Source organism: Salvia miltiorrhiza, unplaced genomic scaffold, assembly GCF_028751815.1.
Source record: "Salvia miltiorrhiza cultivar Shanhuang (shh) unplaced genomic scaffold, IMPLAD_Smil_shh fragScaff_scaffold_107_1, whole genome shotgun sequence".
In the NCBI taxonomy this organism is placed as follows: domain Eukaryota; kingdom Viridiplantae; phylum Streptophyta; class Magnoliopsida; order Lamiales; family Lamiaceae; genus Salvia; species Salvia miltiorrhiza.
The window spans coordinates 196,388-218,605 of NW_026651399.1; the positions used below are offsets into that span (position 1 = coordinate 196,388).

Here is a 22,218-nt window from a genome sequence, read left to right on the forward strand (position 1 = left end):
TCGTGGAGGTTGGAGAGCCGCTTGTATTTCTCCCTGCATCACCCTAGGAGGTAGCCCTCGGAACGGTGCCCGCCCCTGGTATCGATTGCCAACTTGACTCTCCTTGGCCTCTACATTTTTTGGTTTCTAATTCTCATACTCTGTCCTCCGAGCACTCTGGCTTCTTCCAGCTGTATATACCCTGGCAGACCAACCATGATATCGTCGAAGTCCTTTGGTGGATTAACTTGTAAGTTGTCAAAAAAAGCTCCGAGTCTTAGCCCCCTAACAAAAGCGTAGCCCTTAATCTGCGATTCAGCTCTGGGTACTTCTAGAGATGCTGTTGAAGCGCGCGGTGAATTCCTTCAATGTCTCATTCTGTCCCTGTCGCATGTCCATTAGAGACATCACGGTTTTTACAGTACGTCGAGAGCTTGCAAATTGGCACATGAACAAATCGTGAAGATGTTCGAAAGACTGAACTGAACTGGGTTCCGAAGTTCGAAACCATTGTTGAGCAATCCCTGTTAATGTAGCAGAGAAGATTCTACACTTGATCTATTCGGTGTACAGGTGGAGCACTACCATAGTTTCAAATCTGGCCATGTGCACCTCTAGATCTTCCGAACCATCATAATCCATAGTAATGGGTTTACAATGGCGGGGCAGTGGGTCAACCAAGATGTTATTTGAGAATGGGCTTGAGTGCAGCTTTGAAATAGTTTCAGGATTAACTGGACGGTGTTGACTTTCTCCCCTTCCCTCCCGTGGGAATTGTTGGGTGGTATTCTTTCGCTTACTGCCCTCGGCATAGTTGGTATGCCTCTCACTCTCCCTCTTGTGTGGACGAGAATCTCTTTCACTATGACTCTTAAAGCTTCAGTGTACCATACTTCTTCTTCCAAGACATCTAACATCCTGATTGCTTTCCTCATATGCTCGTTCTGGGCAATGTGTGATTTATGCCTAATTGTTCGTATTTTGGGGGTTTGATTGTGCTATATTTGAGCTAAATATTCTGGAAGTTGGTGCGTTTATGAGTTTGTTAATGCTTTGTAGGAGCTTTTGATAAAACAGGAGGAAGAATGCTAAGTTGGAGTTTTTGGATCAAAAATTGATATTTTGGGCTTAAAGTGGTGCCAGCGCTGACTCCGCATACTTGCTACCTCGCCAGAGCTGATGTTCATTCGTCAGAGTGGATTTCTCGTGCAGAGCCAGAGCTAACAATTCCAGAGTCGGCAGAGCTGAATTCCAAAATCGACAGAGCTAAAGTTCCAGAGCTGACCAAGTGGAGCGCCAGAACTGACCAAGCTCGACAGAGCTGAATTTCATATGCCAAAGCTAGAGCTGAACTTCTATGTCAGAGCTGAACTTCTTATGACAGAGCTGAACTTCTTATGCCAGAGCTGATCACGCCTCCAGAGCTGAATACATCTCCAGAGCTGACTACGTCTCCAGAGCTCACCGCTTCTAGAGCTGACAATTCATACCCAGAGCTCACCGTATCCAGAGCTGACTACTTCCAGCTCTACCATGACAAACTCCAGAGCTGGAAATCTCCTTATCCAGAGCTGACTATTTCTACAGAGCTGACTTCCAGCTCTGCCATGACTTGCCGGAGCTAGGGGTGTAAGTGAGTCGAGCTAGCTCGCGAGCTACTCGGGATCGGCTCGAAAATTACTCGAAATCGACTCGATATTAGTCGAGTCGAGCTCGAGCTCGAGCTACTCGAATTGGTACCGAGCTCGAGTTCGAGTTTCGTGATACTCGACTCGTTAGGCTCGCGAGCCTAATCGAGCTCAAGCAATTATTATATAATATATTATATTATATATTGGGCCAAAATTAAATATATTTAAAATACACAAAATGGCCCAAACCCTAAGCCCATTATAACAAAATCTGAATTTGAATTCACTAGACTTGGAAACCCTAAATCCTAACTCCTAAGCTATCAGCCGCCCCAAGTTCCCAACCCCAATCGGCCAATCCCCAATCTCTCATCTCTCTCTATCTCTCAGCTGAATCTAACCGGCGACGCGCACCCCGGCGCGCACGAGACAGTAGCAGTAACAGAGCAACACGGAGCCGCTAGCCTGCCACCTTTAGCTCTCATTTCCCCAATCTCTCATCTCTCTCTCGACTGAATCTGACCGGCGACGGTGACGCGGCACCCCGGCGCGCACGCGACAGCAGCAGCACCAGAGCAGCACGGAGCCGCCGGCCTGCCGCCTTTAGCTCTTATTTTTCCAATCTCTTATCTCTCTCTCGGCTGAGTCTGACCGGCGACCGGTGACGCGCCCCCGGCGCACGCGACAGCAGCAACAGTAGTGCAGCACAGAGCAACAACATCTACCAGCATCAACTGCCCTTTCCCAGCCCGGCGCGACTACTCTCCTTCCACTGCACTACTGCTCTCCTTTTCCCAACCCCGCGCAACTGCTCTCCACAATCGAGCTTAATCGAGTCGAGCTCGAGCTCGAGAATATGGCATCGAGTCGAGCTCGAGCTCAAAAAAATCAAGCTCGACCGAGTCGAGCTCGAGCTAGAGCTTCATGAAAGTAGCCGAGTTCGAGCCTGAGCTGAGCAATACTCGACTCGACTCGGCTCATTTACACCCCTAGCCGGAGCTGCCAAACTTTCCAGAGCTGACTACTTCCAGCTCTGCCAAGACTTGCCGAGCAAGTTATCCAGTGCAATCCCCTATGCACGCACGCTGCTTTGATGCTTATCTTTTAAGCCCAGTTTTGATGGGCCGTTTTTAGAGTTTTTAGGGTTGATCGGTAGTCTATATATAGGGCTTAATGTTCTTCATGATAAATAATCCTTTAGCCTTAGGAACAAGAATAACTTCGACCTTAGGCAATCAAAACAATCTTTAGTTTAATTCTCGTTTTTCATAGTTCTTTAGTTTTGAGTTTTAGTTAATATTTAATTCAGTTTTAGTTAGTTCTTCGTTTAGAGTTGTAATCAAGTGACAGATTTGCTTCTCGAGACGATTTCGGTATTTGTTTTATTTACGTTAATTCCTTGATTCTACTTTAATTATGTTTTGCTTTCAATCATGCAATTTCGTTGATGTCTAGTTAGATTAGAAGCTTTTAATACAGTTGTTTAAATTCTTAGCGTAGTAACTTTTAAATTCAACTCGCCTTTACTTTATGCTTTTAATTCTGCCTAGGTTTAATAGTTTATTTCTACATAAGTTTTTATGCTTTGTTATTTTCTGCCTAGTTAATTTTAAGATTAAGTTTTAAGTTTAAGTTTTAATTACAAGCACTAGTTAATGGTTCTTTTCTGCCTAGTTAATTCTTAAGTTTAATTTACAAGCATTAGTTTAATTCTTTTCCGCCTAGATAATTCTTAAGTTTAATTTCAAGTTTCGCCTAGATAATTCTTTAGTTTAAGTTTCTAGTTAAGTTTTAATTCCAAGCTTTAGTTAATTTTACTGCTTTCAATCCAATCTTTACCGCTTTCTTGTGATACAATTAGAAGCCCTTTAAGATCTTCCTTGATAGACGACTTTGGGTCAACTTACCATTGCTAGAGTGTCCTTGTCCTATTGCAAGTCAATCTAGAGGTGTTTTAGGCTGAGTTAATATGTTTTGTCAAGCCTCCTTGAATCACTACATCCATTGGATCGACAGATGTTATTTGAGGTAACTGATCCTCCACAATTTGCTCTACCAAATCCATGCTCTTGACAGTCTCAGTGTACATAGGGTGCTTCATGGATTGATATATATCGAAGGTTACTGTTTCCGCCGCAAACTGACATGTCAATTTGCCCGTAGTACAATCTATGTGTGTTCTGGCGATTTTCAAGAACGGTCCCCCAAGCAGCATCACCGGTTCTCGTGCCTTCGATTTCCACATATCTAGTATGTAAAAATATTGAAATTCGATCTATCCCACTTTGAAAGATTTATCGTTGACATGAGAATAGCCTGGTATGTAGAGGTTCTCCCCCACGCCAACGCCATTCCATAAGTAAATCTGTAGAAAACGTCTCGTCAAGCATCCACTTCTGCTCGAAATGGAATTTTTTCATACCCCCGAACGCCGAACCTTCGTCACGGGAGTCCAATCTCATTGCAACGGCTCTATGATCAGAACCGTAACAGTCCAATACACTAGATCTCTCTACCTCAAAAGCCATAGAAGCTTATTCATTTATAAGAAATCTATCCAGGAGCTTCGTAACCAGTCCACCACCCTTCCTCTGATTGCTCCAAGTAAATTCAGCGTCTCCTTCAATAGATTTCAGCCCGCAATCATGGATGGCAGATCGGAAAGCTATCATTTGAGGCCAAGGCTTTTTCAGACCTCCACGTTTCTCTGCCTGACACAAAATCTCATTAAAGTCACCCCCAACCGCCCACAGGATCGGGAATTGATTCTCGCGTCCAAGACGTCTCAAGAGCTCCCATGAGTGATGACGATTAGGAGTCTCCAGATTACCATAAAACCCCGTAAACCTCCAAATATTATTCTCGCTAGAAACCATGCAATCAATGTGACCACTTGAAAAGCTTTTGATATCCACATTAATCGGTGACTTCCACATCAACATTAAACCGCCACTAGACCCACAAAGGTTAAATACGAAGTGGCCATCGTAGTCCAGAATATGCTTCCACCTTTCGCTTTTGTTTTCCGTAGTCTTTATTTCCAAAATAAACAACAAAATCGGGGACACGCCGGACACCAGCCGGCGTAACTCATGGAACGCTCGTGATTTCCCCAACCCCTGAGCGTTCCAGATTACACAATTCATTGTGATCGGCGGGATTGCTCCGCAATCTCCACCGTTAGCTCATTTGAAGATCTTATGTGATCCGAGGAATTTTGGTACTGGGAGTCTTCGCTTCCTCGTCCACAACGGGACTCCCCGCCCTCTTCTTGCCCAACAAAGTCACCCCATTCTCCCCCTCCAAAACTCCCTCAAACCCAGGAGGTCCCCATATCTCCCCCTCACCCTCTCCTATGACCCCTCTTCCATCCTCATGTATCACCTCTCCAGCCTCTCCCACCCCGTCTTCCACGCCCGCCACTGCTCGTCTTCTCCCTCACCTACCCCCTCACTCGTTTCCCCTTATTTTTCCTCACTCTCCTCTTCCAAGTAAAACTCCCCCCCACCCATGACTGCTCGCTAGCTGCCCCCATGAGTCCAGATTTCTCGCATACCGGTTCCATGTCATATGTGTTGTCTGCTGCCATAATATCCATGTCCTGCACTTTAGAAGTGGTCTCCCTTTCAATTTCTACCTCATGACCCCGCTCATCCTTATTCCTATCTTCTTCTACGGACGAAGTAGCGTGAGATGTGTGTACGACCATATCTTTAGCTTGACCCTCCGGTTGATACCGACTGTTCCCTTTCTCAGAGTCTACCAGAGATGGAGATCTTGGAACACATCTATTAGTCGTTTGATGCCTTCTCCTGACTTCGCTTGGTTTTGCTGCGATCAACCACGTTCCATTAAATATCTTGATTATGTGAAATATCTCAAAATTTTCACACCATTAAATTACACAGCGAAAATGCCACACTTAAAATATGATTGTTCGACTTTTCAATACTGAAAATTAGTACTCCCTTCATTCCTCAAACATCTTCTTAAAAGATGGTGGCACGAGTTTTAATAAAAATTAGGGAAAATGTGCAGATTGGCCCCCGAAGTAGTAGCCCCTATAGCGTAAAACCCCTCTTACTCACTGTGTGTGCAACTAAACCCCTAAACTCCGAGAAAATGGTGCAAATTCCCCCCTCTGACCTAACGCCGTTAAGTGTCCGTTAACGTTTGGGTTTAATTGCACCCTCTACTTCAGGGGTGGATCTACACCTTAATTTTTTTTTTTAATTTCAGCAACCCACCTCCGGCATCAACTTAACCACCCCCGTACTCATCGATTCTGACTTGCACCTTGTCAGCTCGCACGCGCCCAATCTCTTGGTTGTCGACTGCCCACCGCTTACATGCAGCAACGCCACCAGCTTCTTCACCGCCTCGCACAACAGCATCTCCTCCAATACCTTAACCTTTTAGGCTTATCTTATGATATTAATTGTGTACATATTTATCTATATAATATATATTTAAATTTTATTTATTTATTTTTGAATAATTATTAAAACTCTAGATAATAATTATGATTTTATTTTTGGTTAATTTAATATTTGTAAATTTATTTTAAAAGAGAAAAAAGAATGGATCCGGGTCAGGACTCGAGACCCTATGAATCTAATGGATCTGGACATGAATCTCGGTTTTTTGGACTTAATAGATTTGGACCGGATCCTGACCTAAGTAAAAAAATACGGATATGGATTTGGACCAAGCAGGATTGGATCCAGGTCCACATCTGGAGTTGGTGATGATGCTGCATGTCGGCGATAAGCAGTCGACGATCAAGAGATTGAGCGCGTGCGAGCTGACAAAGTGTAAGTTGGAGCCGATGAGTACGGGGGCAGTTAAGTTGATGCCGGAGGTGGGTTGCTGAAATTATTAAAAAAAAAAAAACAAAACAAAATAAGGTGCAGATCCACCCCTGAAGTAGAGGGTGCAATTAAACCCAAACGTTAACGGACACTTAACGGCGTTAGGTCAGAGGGGGAATTTGCACCATTTTCTCAGAGTTCAGGGGTTTAGTTGCACAGTGAGGAAGAGGGGTTATACGCTATAGGGGCTACTACTTCGGGAGCTAATCTGCACCTTTTCCCTAAAAATTAATTGTGTATATATAAAAATGAAAATTGTAAGAGTGATAGTAAATGAAATTATTATCAAAATTAGGTTAGGAAAATGTTTTGGGACCATCCAAAATAGAAAAAGATGAAGATGTTTGAAGCCGAGAGGGAGTTGTACACTAAATTATCATTAAATCAATTTATAATACTTGCATAAAGTATTAATTGGAGTTGTGTAACTAATTTCAGTAAGAGGTGATCTTGTGTGCACCCAGGTGTACGGTACAACCGGGTCAAATCTGACCCGGTTAAAATTAAAAGATATATATTAAATGTCCACAACCTTTAATATCTGCATAGGCAGCGGAGTTGGTTTGAACCCACACCTCACAAAGGAAGGTCGCGGGTTCAATTCTCGTTACAGACGACTGATTGTCATTGTTTTTCTTCTCTTTATGGCGTTGTTTTGTTTCACTTTCTTTTCTGTTTTTTTCTTTTCGTTTCTTTTGTTTCTTTTCTGTTTTTTTTTTCCTTCTTTTTTTCTGGCGTTTTTTTGCTTCACTTTCTTTTTCTTTTTCTTTTCCTTTTTGCATTTTCACTTTTAATATATTTGAAAGATACTATTTTTCTTAGTAGCTAACACTATATGCATTAATAAATGATACCACATTAATATTTAAATGACACTATCATATTATATAAATAACACTATATAGTTCTACAAATGACACTATTATAAATAATACTTTTATGTTCTACAAATGACAATAACACCATCATATTATATAAATAATATTATCGTGTTCTACAAATAACACTATATAAAAATGACAGTAACACTATTATAAAAAAAATTATGTTCTACAAATAACACTAACACTAACACCATCATATAGTTTCATTCAAATTCTTGTAGTTTTAACTTGCATTGTTTCATTATATAAAAAGATATAGTTTCATTCCACACAGATTGTTTAATTTCATTATATAAATGATATAGTTTCATTCCAATTCTTGTAGTTTTAACTTGCATTGTTTCATTATATAAATGATATAGTTTCATTACAATTCCAAATGAAAATTTAAGATTTCAAATGACACTATAAGAATTCAAATTACATTATGACATTTCAAATGATACTATGAGATTTAAAATTACACTACGACATTTCGAAATGAAACTACAAGATTTCAAAAGACACTATGACATTTAAAATGACACTATGAGATTTAAAATGATACTACGACATTTCAAAATGAAATTACAAAATTTCAAAAGACAATACAAGATTTCGAATAACATTTTAAGAATTTGAATGAAACTATGACACTACAAGATTTAAAATGACATTTTAACATTTGAAAAGACACTATAAGAAATTAAATGACACTACAAGATTTAAAATGATACTTTAACATTTGAAAAGACACTACAAGAAGTTAAATGACACTATGTCGTTACGAAATGACACTACAAGAATTTGAATGACACTATAAGATTTCAAAATGACTCTACAAGAATTCAAAGGACACTACAAGATTTCGAAATGAAATTTTAAGATTTCAAATGACACTACAAAAAGTTGAATGACACTACAAGATTTAAAATGACACTTTAACATTTGAAAAGACACTACAAGAAGTTGAATGACACTATGACATTTCCAATAACACTATGACATTTCGAAATGACACTATGATATTTTGAAATGAAACTTTTAAGATTTTCAATGAGACTACAAGATTTCAAAAGATACTATGATATTTCGAATGACACTAAAAGAATTCAAATGACACTACAAGATTTCGAAATGAAACTTTAAGATTTCAAAATGACACTACAAGATTTCGAAATGACACTATAACATTTGAATGACACAACAAGATTTCAAATGACACTATATGATTTCGAATGACACTATAACATTTCGAATGAACGACACTATGAATTTCGAAAGACACTATAACATTTCGAATGACACTATAACGTTTTGAATGACACTATCATGTTATATAAATGACACTATTTTGTTATACAAATAACACTATATGAAAATGACACTATTATTTTATATAAATAATACCAACATTATTTTATTTTATAAATAATATTATATAAATAACACTATATATTTATTATAAAATAACTCCATTAATTTATAAAAATGACAATCGAAATAAAATAAATCACAACAAACTGATACTACTATTTATGTAAAATTCGATAAATTTAGATGTAGAAAGTAATACTCCATAATACTAGTAATAAGCAAGCTAACTTCGAGAATTACAATTTGAATAAAAACAAAGAAGGAAAAAAAAAAAGAGAGGAAATAATGAAAATGATAAAATGGCGCCACGTAAGGGATGAGCCCCAACCAAACCCACACTATTACCACGTAGGAGAATGCAGATTTCCTTTTCATTTCTAGTTGTATTTCTATTTCCCCAGTTTTCTCTCTCTCTAAAATCTGAGTAATGGCGAGCCTCGCAAGCCTCGAGAAAAAGGATGTCGCCGACGAGCAGATCGGTGGGGAGGGGGTCGGGGAGAAGCAGCTGCCGTGGCACAGCCTTAAAGCCGGCGCACCAAGACCGACAGCCAAGGCGTGAAATCAAAGAAGATGAAATGAGATTTGAGTTGGTGGAGCAGATGCTCGATGAACGCTGCGTGAGATCCATTGCACGCTGCAGAAGTTTGTGGAGATGGAAAGGTACGCCGGAGAGGACTTGAAAGTTGGAACGAAGCATGGAATGGAGGATGATTTTTTTTTTTTTAAATTCAAGCGGGTCTTCGGTATGGATCTGGGCAGGGTACAACCCGGGTGTACGGTACACCCGGGTGTACACAAGATTTTGCCTTTCAGTAAATTGTGTAGTAAAATCGAATCCACGATTGGAGTTAAAACGGTTTTGTTTTATTGCAGAGAAAGTTGAAGTCAGAAAGAGGCCGCCTTATCTTGTTTGTGGACCAGAGAATCTTGATGAATTTCTTTCTTGAATACTTCCATTTTCATGTATGGCATTCTTGCATATCCACTCACACACATAAATCAAAAGATAGAAAAAGAAAAAAAAATAGAAAATGGCGAGTGTGAGTGCAAGCGCAGCATGCTGTTTTCATCAAGCAGCAATGAGCAGCCGCCACAATTGTAAAAAGCTTGTCCCAGTCCAGCACACGGGAAGAAGGGCGAGAATAATGACAAAATGTAGGCGTAGTTTGGGAGACTTCATCGGAGGAGATCTGCTGAAATTGGACATAGGGCAATGGCTGTCGGACGTGGAGGAGCACAAGGCGTTGGCCATCTACTCCCCACACGAGGGGGGCTACGAGGGCCGCTACCTCATCCGCCTGGCCCACCAAGGCTACCACTTCCTCGACCTCTCGGCTCGCGGCCTAGGAGACCCCGAGACCACCCTCACCAAGTTTCACCCCGTCTGCCCTGTAAGCCTACATTTACTCATCAATAATTTATATCCTCACAACTAAATTTATTCTTCATGCTGAATTAAGGGATCCATTAGTAAGATTGACTTTTTTTTTTTTTTTTTATGTTGTGGGACGTTTACATTTAAAAATTAGTTTAGATAGATAAAAATAGTAAGTTTAATCTATTATTTAATTTTAAAGATTGATTAAAATTTTAGGATATCTCAATACTTATATTAATTAAGTTCTATGATTTGAACTAATTTTACTTGATTTATATCCCGTTGAAAGGGTGGATGATAAAAATATATAGCCGATCATGTATCTTACTGATCATGCAATAACGTTCCATTATGAGACGTTTACTCTTGGGATTAGCTTTACCAAATTAAAAGAGTAAGACCAATCTCTTGTACACTAAGATAGATTGGAATTTGGGATATCTCAAGACCCTTTAATTATTTATATCATTTGAGTTGGTTTTGCTTGATTCATATACTATTGAATGTGAGATTGGAGAAATCGAAGTTTTGAGAATAAAAGTACCCAATTATACAAAATAAATGCCCCGTTAATAACTAATTTTTATCTTTACTATCTTAAACCGACTATTTTATTAGGTCACTATGTATAATACTTCATTTGTCCCACTTATAATGACACAATTTTTTTGAGCATAAAAAATTTAAGAAAAATGTGTTACAAGAGTGTAAAATGGGTAAAGATAACTTATTTAATGAGTGTAAAGTGGATACAGACCATATTGTATTTTTAGAAAGTGCTATTATAAATGGAACAACCTAAAAAGGAAATTGTGTCATTATAAGTGGATATTTATCGGGGTAATTACGACAAAACCTATGAAGTTTAGCCCGATTTTAAACTTTTTCACGAACTTCAATTTTTACCTTCAATTCCCTGAATTTAAGCGCTTGTTCAAAATTTTCACATTTTTAAAAAATCCCCAAATTACGAGTTGACATGGCAATTTTTAAGTCACTTGCATAAATGACGTGGCAATGCTGAATGGCAAGAAAAACGACGTCATTTAGTTGGGGGTAGAACGACGTCGTTTTGAGCCCAAACCTCTTTCTCAGTTGGGGGTAAAACGATGACGGCAAAGCTCTTGCGAGCTCGCTGGAAGTCAAGCACAACAGCAACAACGGTTCGCGGAGCCCAGAGCCAACGGTGCAACGGCTCGGCGTTCTTCATGTCAGCTTGATACTGCCACATAAGAGCTATGTCAGCTCAGTACTCACCGAAGTTCAAAAGTGTGAAAAAATGGAACAAGCGTTTAAATTCAGGGAATTGAAGGTAAAAATTGAAGTTCATGGAAAATTTAAAATCGGGCTAAAGTTCATAAATTTTGGCGTAATTACCCCATATTTATCCTATTTGAGTGTGTTTGGTTGTAAATATACCTGATTGGCCGAAAATCAAATTTAACTTGATCGAAATATTTGAACATAAATGTTTTCTTTTCAGCTTGACTTTGGTTTTATTTCAAAATTTAGTGTTAGGAAATTTGTGTAAGATGGTGTGACTGGAGTTAAATGTTACAGCCTCATGTTGGGAAGCAGCCGATAGCCCGGTGGTACTTCCCTCCGGAGGTGGACTATAGGCTGTCTTTGCTTCCTTCGGATGCCAAAGGCCTCGTGGTTTGGATCATCGAAGCTAAGGTCCTTTGCAGAGTTTGAGGTTGTTGTGATCATCATGTTTCATTAATATCACAAAATGTGACGATATATATCTACCTATATATGTTGTTTAATTAGGTTCTGTCCAAGGCAGAGCTGCAGTTTCTGGCCTTGCTTCCCACGTTGCGGCCTCGAGTTAGGGTGCTTGCTGAATGCGGTAACTGGTGCGTGCCTCCCTTTTTTCGAGTCGAGTCTCGAATAGCTTTGTAACATAGAAACGGCTCACCCAAGTTGTGTATATGTGCAGGAGAAAATTCATGTGGACGCCGTTGAAAGATATCGCGGGACTACCAGCTACGGGAGAGAAGGTTTCCACTCAGTGACATTCATGGCAATAAAAGCAGAGTATATATATATAATCATGAAAAGATGAAGAATTCAAAACTCCAACTTACTATGTAATTATAGCATTCATTTTACATTATTGCCATCAGAAATTAATATTTCTTGTAAAGATTAGCATTTTAGTTGATATGTACTCCCTCCGTTTTTTTTAAGTATCCTATTAAGATAAATTTATTGTTCCTTTTTAAGTGTTCTATTTCAAAATTTGAAAATAAATAAATGACAAAATTCCTACTTTACCCCTCTTTAAGTGTCCTATTTCAAAATTTGAGAATAAATTTATTACACTTTGAAAATAATAAATATGGGCATAAAAGTAATACTCAAACTTCCCTGATATATATACTTTTGTTCAAAACACATTACATGAAATCTGGGAAATTAACCTCACTCTCCGTAAATTTGATTGATTTTGGTTTCAAAAGCAACAAATAATTGCTTTAATGAATTATTCATCAAATGTGGAAAACAACTCCTGCCGTTTAGATGGAAAATATGTAAATTCATGTATTCGACTCCTCACCAAAGCAAACGAATAAAGTTAAGTTGAACTTACAGTTCTCACTCTTTCATTTTTTTTTTAATAAATGAACAAATAATTTTGAAAATAACCTAATATTGCTGAACTCGAACACCAGAGATCTACCATTATCCCAACATAACCACACCCACACAAATTTACAGTTCTCTTGAGTTACAGAAAAGTCATTTGTATAAATCTGACGTTCAATTCATTGAAGATACACTTGGTAGGGCCGGAAACTTATCTTAATTGTTATACATGATAGATTTTTCCATGGTAAAAGAAAATAATTTATAGATTTTGATACTATATTATAGGTAAATTATAACCATTTAAATTGGTTTCCAGGTCCATCCAAATTCTAGCATAAATATATTGCATATTCAAATTAATAAGCATAAGTGGACAATGAAGGCTTAATTAATGTTAAATAATTTAAGTTGATGATGAGAAATCCGATCCGCAACTATTAGCTCATGATCTTTCCATTGCAAGCACATCCCATGCACACCCCACCAAATGATAGTACTTTTTTTTACAAGAAGGGTGTGCCAGCTAGGAGGCAACTCAGACAAACCTTTTTACCACAAAATCAGCATCTTTTAAGGCATGCCATGCACAAAACAACACCAAACTTCACATGCTACACCACTTTCAAATTCCTATTTAAACACACATATATGCATTAAACCTCACATCTACTCAAGCAAAGAAGTAGTAACCAAATATAGCAGCATCAAGCAAGGGGCTATGGCGAAATTAGGGTTTGCAACATACCTAATGCTGCTATGCACAAGCATGATCATATCCACTGCCTCAGCGCAATGCCAAGGCGATTTCCAAGGGCTGATCCAGCAGTGCTCCAGATTCGTCCAGAAACCGGGCCCTCAGCAGAGCCCGTCCCAAGGCTGCTGCAACGTCGTTAGAAACGTGGATCTCCCGTGCGTTTGCCAGCATGTAACCACCCAAGTTGAGAACATAATCAGCATGGAAAAGGCTGCATTTGTTTCAGCATCCTGTGGCAAGCCACTAGCTCATGGAACCAAATGTGGCAGTAAGAAATTCAATTATTTTTTAAACATTAATCTCATTATTATCTGTATACATTTTGATGTTTTACTAATCATTTCTTGTTTTGCAGGTTATACAACTCCATGAGGAATTGAAGAGCAACAACTGATGCAGTGATCATCTATAATAAATTAAGGAGAGTTTGTTGCTTTCAATCAAGTTGTATTGTTTGAGATTTATATATATATATGAATTAAGGGTGGTTGTTCTAAATTAATCTATATGTACTGAGATTTATCTTGAAAAGATAATGTTTTTTGGAACAAGGTTTTAACCCATATAGTCATAGAAGATGTTTCAATTTAATTTCTAAGCGTTCCTATTTTTGGGTGGAGAAAGTGAAAGACATCGATATATATATCTTTACTGAATATCAATTTAAATGAACAAAACTCCAAAATCTGCAAGAAATTATATATATTTTTTTCTTCTTTTTTGATAGTTTATTTAGTATACAAAGTCGTACATGCTGATTATAGACTGCAGATCGCTCACCAAGGGCTAATTGCTTAAAGGTTCAAGAACTTTGACCGATTTGGTTTTCAAAATATTTTATAAATTGTTGCAATAAAATATAACACTACTTTTAGTTTGTATATCTGTTGCAAAATAGGCATACACATAAATTTTCTGTCAAGGTGCAACTCATGCCAAGTCATTCTTTTGGTCGTCGAAAAATTTGGATGTGTCTATTTTGCTACAAATTAAAAAAATGATGATATTACTGCAACAATTTATAAAACATGTCAAAAATTAAATCTGATGAGTTGGTGAATTTTTAGCTATTAACCCTTCTTAAAACTACTACATTACATATACATGGCTCATGTGGTACGTGGAGATGCTTTTGGGCGCAGTATCAAGTCCCTGCTTTAGTGATTCGGAAACTATCATCCACTTTTCTTGAATCTGCATTCACAAACTACAAACCCAAAATAGAAAAGAGTACCAAAAAAAGAGAGTTTAATTTAGTAATATATATATATATATATATATATATTGATCAAAATTGAAACTTTGATTATTTTATATATATATATATACCACTGACCTCGACATGAAGCTCACTCTTGGTGGCGTTAACTCTTATATATCCAAACTTGGAAATCCTAGCCAAGCTCCAGCTATTATCCTACACATAAAAATAACACAAATTAGTTATTGAATGATTATATATGCATATTAATAATAATAATAAAAAAATAATTAAGAGGGTAGCTAGGCTATACGTTTTGTGTGAAATCGTCGAGTTTAAATCCGGCCATTCCAATAACAGCATGAACCGGCGCAGTGTAGTTGGAATGATCGTATGTGTCGACTCCATTGGCATCTTTGGTGGGCATTCCTTTGCATGATCCATTATAGACGCCACATGTTCTCTCATAGTTGTGGACATGCCCAAACAGAACCAGATCCACCTATTATAAAAGTGCATGTATATTCTTACAAATCTTGATTATAATTATTATCAACTTTATATCATCTTAATACATCATACCATGCAAACAATATATTATATTTTATAGAATTCTACAAAACATGATATTAATATGACATATAATAAAAAAAACTCTCAGTCAAATATATCACACGTCATCCCATATTGCACACTCTAAGAGTTATCCGATTCCGTAGGAAAAAGATCAATATTTTATTCACATAAGATCAGTAAAACAATTCATATTAACTCCATACATAGCCTTCTAAAAACGAAAGATTTGTTGATTCTCAAACTTTTTGTAAGCAAGTTTTGTCCAATAAGATTGTATTTTTCTTATTTAAATCCATTTAAGTCAAACCTTATTTTGTAGTAGCAACGGCTCTACTGCATCAACGAACCAATCGTCGACGCTGGGAAAAATGGGGTTTCCAGGAGCAGATGTATACATGGGCCTGTGCCTGAACATTCATTAATTTCATCAATTAAAATTTTCAACACTATTTGGTAATAAAATCCTAATTGTGATTAATAATTGGTGCAGGCTTCAGACTTACCCTGTGAATATCAGCCATGGAGTTGTTGTTCTATTCACTGCAGCCATGTCCTTATTCATCCATTCATACTGCCGAGAAGAAAAGAATGAAGTTGTAACATGAAAGTGGAGTTAAGGATGAAATGAAGCTATATATATACCTGTTGAGAATTTAATGTCCAATTATGCTCGGTGGAAATGACAGTGAAATGAACAGGCCCTTGCTCTATGGAGTACCAGGGCTCATCCTTGGCCGCTGTGGGCATCGGAAAATAAGTCTCGTACGCAACCCCGCATTCTCCACCTGAATCCGGGGTTGGGTAAACGGAGCCGGAGTCAACGTAGTCCCGCTCGTGGTTGCCGATGGCGGTCAAGTAGGAGAGTTGGGAGGCGAGAGGGGAGATGAGATGAAGGAAGAAATCCCACTCCGCCATGAAACCGGTGGCGTAGCTAATGTCGCCGATGTGAAATATAGAGTCTACGCCGCCTGAGGATACTTGCTCTTCCATTGCTTTGATAACAGATACCGATCCAGGCTATATTTATATATAGTATTGATTATTTAGAGGGAGAGAGAGAGATTATATATATGATGCAGTGGGAATGATTAATTACTTGTATGTAGTGTTCAATAGAGGAATCAAGAGGAGCCTTGCCCATATCACCATAAGCAAGAAATTTGAGGGCATCTGTTCCAGACGCAGGTGGAGTTGTCAACTTCATTTCATCACTCCATCCCACTAAATCGCTGTTCAACACACAATTCAATCATCTTAATTTCATCATATATATATATATACTTAATATTTCAACTAGCTGAAGAAAAAACCTTCCATATTTGTAGGAGTAAGAGGTGGAGGGATGAAGTCCGGTGAGTAGAGCTGAATGGATGAAACCAGGGTCATGCCATCCGAAATCAACAGCTGGACTTTCCATTGCTGGACCTGAATATATAATCACATCAAATTCATAATTACTATTTCATTTTCCCCCGGCCCTCTAAATATAACAAGAAATTATAAACTTAATTATAAATAATCAACATAGTTTATTCTTTTCCATAATATCCGTATAGCTGTACATCATATTGTTACGCAAATATTCCTCCGTCTCGACTAATTAACTTGATTAAATTTTCCATAATTAAATTGATTAATTTTTTTTATATGAAATAAATATAAACTAAAAAACATTTAATCATCTTAAAACACTAATATTTTAAATTTCATGCCAAAAAAAAGTTAATTAACTTAACGGAGGAACATCTCAAAATTTAGTAAATCACATTTACAACAAAGTTAAAAAGAATAAAGCGAACGAACCAAATAAAATTCAAGTAAAAAAGGGGGAAAAGAAAGCGAAAATGGAAAAGGTGAATAGTTACTTGTACACATGTCAGCTTGGGAAAAGGTAGAAACTGAGGAATTTGCTGTTTGGGCATCTCCATATTGAACTTGTTGAGGACTTTGATTCCCACTCACCCATGTCAATCTCATCTGCCATTTCAAACCAACACAAATCTCTAATTACATACTATACACACACATATATATATATATCAATAAAATATTGTGTGAGACTCTCTTACAACGAGACACTACGAGGTATGTTTTCTATATATCAAAAAATCATTTTTCATACAATTCAATTAGGTGAAAAAGCTTTTGCATAATGTGTTGCACGGAATATATACTAACAATTTGATAATTTTATTATTTAAAAAAAAAAAAAGAAGAAGAAGAAATGGTTGGTAGGGGATTAAGCCACCCTAGCTCCACGGGGGCTGCCACTGACGTACCCATGCTGGAAGCTAAACCCTTAATTTGTAATTTTCTTAACATTTAGATAATTTGGGTCTAAAATATAGTATATGACATATGAGCATTGTCTTAGGAATCTCGACCTTTGACCAGTAATATGTTTCAATACAAGACTCTCATTATATTTATTTCAAAATGTCACACTACATGAATTTGTTAGATTAGTTTCCAGGCTTTTGCATGACCCAATATTTGAAAAATCTAAGTTTTTTTTTTTTTTAATAAAAAAATGTTAACACGATTAGGATCAGTTTCGTATTGATATTAATCAATTCGAATTTGCATAGGACCAAACATCAGTAGAAATTGAGAATTTTGATGTTTCTAAAGATATACTTCATATTTCATATTTCATATTTCAGAGTCATGAGTGCTAGATTTCTAATACATAATCCAATAACCAGTCAGAAAAATGCATAATCCAGTAAACATGTGCAATTTTAGTTATTTTTACAATAACTTTTCCAGTTTTCGTGTCAAATTCAAAAAGTTTGGGGGTTTCAACTTTCACGAAAAAAAACACGAAGATTGATAATTAAGCAATTTATCAATTAAGTTTTTTTAATGAATAATTATGAAACTCTATATCATCGGATATAGCATGACCAGATGGAAATCGGAAGTTTGGGTTATTGTTTTTCAAAAATTGGAAACGGCAAATAGGGGCCGAAATCGTACAACTGATTAAAATTGACATTCCTTAATTGTGGAGCCGGCCAGGACCCAGTCCGATACTACCCAAATATGGGTCTAGGCAGGATTTGGGTAGGGATCGAATTGGATTTATAATTTAGGTCGGATTCGAGCCAACTTAAGCCGGGCATGCACATAGTAACTTAATATTAATATAAAATTAATATCAACTTAATTATCATATTTATAAAAATAATAAAAATAAATTTAATGAATTTGAACTGAATATTGAAAAAAATAAAAAATAAATAAGAATTCATAATAATAAAAGTTGATATTATGAAAAGACAAAAAAATCTTAAAATGAAAATAAAAACAAAAATAAGAAAAATAAAAAATAGATTTATTAAAAGAAAAGATGAAAAATGAGAGAATTTTTTAAAATTTTAATTTTTAAATAATATAACATTTATATTTTAAATCAATTATTTAAATAAAATATATCAAATTAATGCTCCCATCATAATCTTTATATTAGATATTTTATAACTAATCAAATTATTTCTTATTTTTTATATTTATATAAAAATTAATAGTACTAATTTAATTATCATACTCATAAATATAATAAAATTAATTTTAACTAAATATATTTGGATTGTATATTAAAAAAATAAAAAATAACAAGAATTTACAATTATAAAATTTGATATTGTGAAAAGCAAAAAAAAAAAAGTTAAAAAAATAAAAAAAAATACTAATAAAAAAGAATTAAAGATATATTTTTTTTTCAAAAAGAGGAGAAAGGAGAGAGAAATTTATAAAATTTTAATATTTAAACAAATTTAATTTGTACATTTTAAATCAAATAATTACATAAAATATATCAACTTAAAGCTCTTATCGTGATCTTTAATTTGATATGCATATTAAATATTTTATAATTAATCGAATTTCACAATTCTGGAAAGAAATAAAACAACAAATAAGAAGTTAAAGAAATGAAAAAAAAAATATAGTTTAAATATAAACTTTTAATTTTATTATAATTAAAAAACTACCATTCAATTTTAAAATTGATTTCAAATTGAAAACTGCTTTTTTAATATAGTATTGATATCGATTGCTACCACTATTTTTCGGTCTTATTATCGGACTTTCTTATGTCTCAAGAGTCAAGAGTATATCTGTAACTAGTATTTACTCCGTTTTGTTTTGTTTCTTTTGAAATAAGATATGTACCCCTCCTTCCTTTTCAGGAAAACTATTTACTCAATTACTCCTTCGCCCTTTAATTAAAGAAGAAAAATTATTTACTCCTCCATCCTATCTATATAGATTTTGTTAATTTTTTTAAACATATAGACTGATTTTTTATAAAAGTAATGTTTTTTTTAACTCATTTACTAATATACTTTGTTTAACTTTAACATTAATTCATTACAAAAAAATAAATATGAATAGTTAGAAAGTTTGTTTATTAAACTTTTTTCTCTTTTTTCTAATTCGTGTACAAATTTCAATCTATCTATATATATAATTAGGATAGAGGAGTATTAATTTCTTTTAGAGTAGGCGTACGTTACATACATATTCCACCACCAATTAGATCATCACACCTAGTGTTTAGCTGTCAATACACATAAGGAAATCGATCCTATCGATCCGAACGTACTTAAATGAAATAATACTCTCTCCATTAACCTGACTTGGTTTATTTTCTTTTTAGTACAATTGTTTAGCAAAGTAAATTAATGTAGTGTAAAATAATTACTTAAAATAGAACCAGACAACATCCAAATGTATTGTGCATCTATCCTAATTAAAATTTAATTACAATTAATAAATTTTAATTAGAAATTTAATCAACTCTAATTAAAAATTAAGATTGACGAACACAAAGTTTTATCGAAAATTAATATGAAAAGTTTATCAAACAGTCTAACTAACAAATATTCAAATTCAAATTCCACATGTCTAACACAATACTCAAGTGCAACTTGAAGTGATGAAAAGATAAAAAATAATGCATTAGAAAGTAATAGAATTAGTAGACGCACCGAAGTAGCAGTGGAATCGACGCTGGCCACATGGGCATACAAGGGGTGGTTCGGGTTGGCGAAGCTAACCGGATCAGATCTTCTCAAGATGCAGGGCGTCCCAAACCCGCCGCCGAACATCACGAACTCGATGTCCGTCCGTATGTTGACAACATGGAACAACAGCGTGGCACTGCAAGTCTTCAACACACATTTTCCGGCCACGTGCGCCTTGCATTCCTTCTTCCCGCACTTTAGGTATCCCGGATCATTGCTCACATATTGAGCCTACATTCAAAATACTCACATAAATTTTTGTGTTCATATATATATATATATTTGTGTTCTTATTATTTAACCTGAATTATATAGGATTCGATTCGATTCGATGCGATGAGATCGGATGTCACCCCGTTCTACTATTATATTTATTATTTTAATAATATTTTTATAAAAATAGAATTTATTAGTATAATATAATGAGTTATATTTAATTTTTATTTAAAAAATTGAAATTTAAGAAAATTAAATACCCTAACTTTTGATTTATCAACTTTAATAATGAATTACTAAAAATAAATGATAAAAAAATCATTATACCGTTAATAATTACAAAATTATACAAAATTAATATTGAAAAAAAAGATGAAAGGAAAAAAAAAAGTGGAACACTAAAGTCATGAAAATGTATGGACACCCAACTTTAATTAATTGAGCGGCAATCTAAATAAATTGTTGGAAATTAAGAATCGGCTACTTTTTGGGTTGACCATTCAAGTTTCGATTTGAAGCAAAATCCGAATGAAATAAAATTATTCGAAACTCTAAAAATAAAATCGAACCACTCCTACGCAAAGAGACCTGAAAATGTCTTTAAAAATTATTTTTTATTATTACTTATAGTTTTATTTAAAAATTATAAACAAATTATTTAAATAAAATTAATATGATGTATATATATACATATAAAATTCAAATTTCAGTTTTATTGGACCCAAATATCAATTAAATCGAAGCTAACAGAAAAAAATAAAATTAAATTAATAAAACCAAATTCAATATTTGGACTCAGCCCTAGCTAGCTAGTTTTGGTGATTTGAGCGTATTAATGGGCAGAATTAACGAAAAAAACATGACACAAAAGAAGTAACATACTCGTAATTAAAATATAGTTAGGCAAAACGGTCTGACCTTAACAGGATAGTGGCATAGAAGAGGAAGACTGCTGAAATCACCCGTTTGTTCATACATTATTGCATTTTGCAAGCACGTCTTCACACTATAACCAAACATTAATCGATATTTCACGTGTATATTAATTCATGAGATGATTGAGAAAGAGCACGTACTCGGAGTGAGAAGGGGAGATCATGGCCACCCAATCGTTCTCGGAAGGCAGCAGAACTCCGGTGATGTTGACCGTCACGTATTCATCGTCCGAGAGCCTCGGGTTGGACGTCACGTTCACCTCGAGGTACGGGTTCGGGTCGGGGCAGTCCAGCAGCTGCCTCCGGTTGAGGAGCCGGAACTCCGATATCGAGGTGTGCTTGCGGAGCTCCGCCGTGGATCGGAGCAGCCTTTCCGGCAGGGAGGAGGCGTCTGTGTTTGCGGCGAAGAAGAATATTGAGAATATTGTTAGAACCCTAAATGAAAGGCTTGGCATCTTGATGATCATCAAACCTTGAGGAAATTAAAGGGAATGATGGAGAGGGAGTTTTATAGGGAACTTATTACTTATGTGTCATATATATGTGTTAAAGCGCCAAACTTTAAGTAGATTTTTTATGAATTGAGAAATAAATAACAAAACGTAAATGAGTTTATTGGCGCCTAGATATACGAATTTTGGGTCTATTTTAGTTTTTTCCACGAACTTTGAAAGTTGTCAAAAAAATACACGAAGTTTGACTAATTCTTTTGTTTATTTGACAATTCTCAAAATTCATGGAAAAAAAATAAAATGTGTTAAAATTCGTGTATTTTTTGATAATTTTCAAAGTTCGTGGAAAACAAAAATCAA

The 22,218-nt window shown here is 35.8% G+C and overlaps 3 protein-coding genes across 4 annotated transcripts; 2 read left to right on the top strand and 1 right to left on the bottom strand.

Annotated features, from left to right (window-relative positions):
* Positions 1-9,051: 9,051 nt before the first annotated feature.
* LOC131002307 (NAD(P)H-quinone oxidoreductase subunit N, chloroplastic-like) lies at positions 9,052-12,309 on the top strand. The gene is made up of 5 exons (XM_057928802.1): positions 9,052-9,381; positions 9,595-10,112; positions 11,660-11,776; positions 11,873-11,958; positions 12,042-12,309. The coding sequence occupies exons 2-5, from the start codon at positions 9,753-9,755 to the stop codon at positions 12,115-12,117; spliced, it is 639 nt and encodes a 212-aa protein (XP_057784785.1). The 5' UTR covers positions 9,052-9,381; positions 9,595-9,752; the 3' UTR covers positions 12,118-12,309.
* Positions 12,310-13,361: 1,052 nt separating this feature from the next.
* LOC131002309 (uncharacterized) lies at positions 13,362-14,039 on the top strand. Its single transcript, XM_057928806.1, has 2 exons — positions 13,362-13,716; positions 13,804-14,039. The coding sequence occupies exons 1-2, from the start codon at positions 13,413-13,415 to the stop codon at positions 13,818-13,820; spliced, it is 321 nt and encodes a 106-aa protein (XP_057784789.1). The 5' UTR covers positions 13,362-13,412; the 3' UTR covers positions 13,821-14,039.
* A 370-nt stretch (positions 14,040-14,409) lies between these two features.
* On the bottom strand, positions 14,410-21,906 carry LOC131002308 (probable inactive purple acid phosphatase 27). Of its 2 annotated transcripts, none has more exons than XM_057928804.1 (12): positions 21,548-21,906; positions 21,390-21,420; positions 20,220-20,486; positions 17,091-17,202; positions 16,536-16,650; positions 16,322-16,454; positions 15,868-16,242; positions 15,729-15,796; positions 15,533-15,632; positions 14,963-15,151; positions 14,785-14,865; positions 14,410-14,655 (listed from the first exon to the last, which is right to left on the bottom strand). In XM_057928804.1, exons 1-12 carry the CDS (start codon positions 21,871-21,873, stop codon positions 14,593-14,595), a joined length of 1,860 nt encoding a protein of 619 aa, XP_057784787.1. In that variant the 5' UTR covers positions 21,874-21,906; the 3' UTR covers positions 14,410-14,592. The 2 variants fall into 2 exon arrangements, with proteins under 2 accessions (XP_057784787.1, XP_057784786.1); XM_057928803.1 differs by having other exon boundaries at positions 21,390-21,477.
* Between the last annotated feature and the right edge of the window lie 312 nt (positions 21,907-22,218).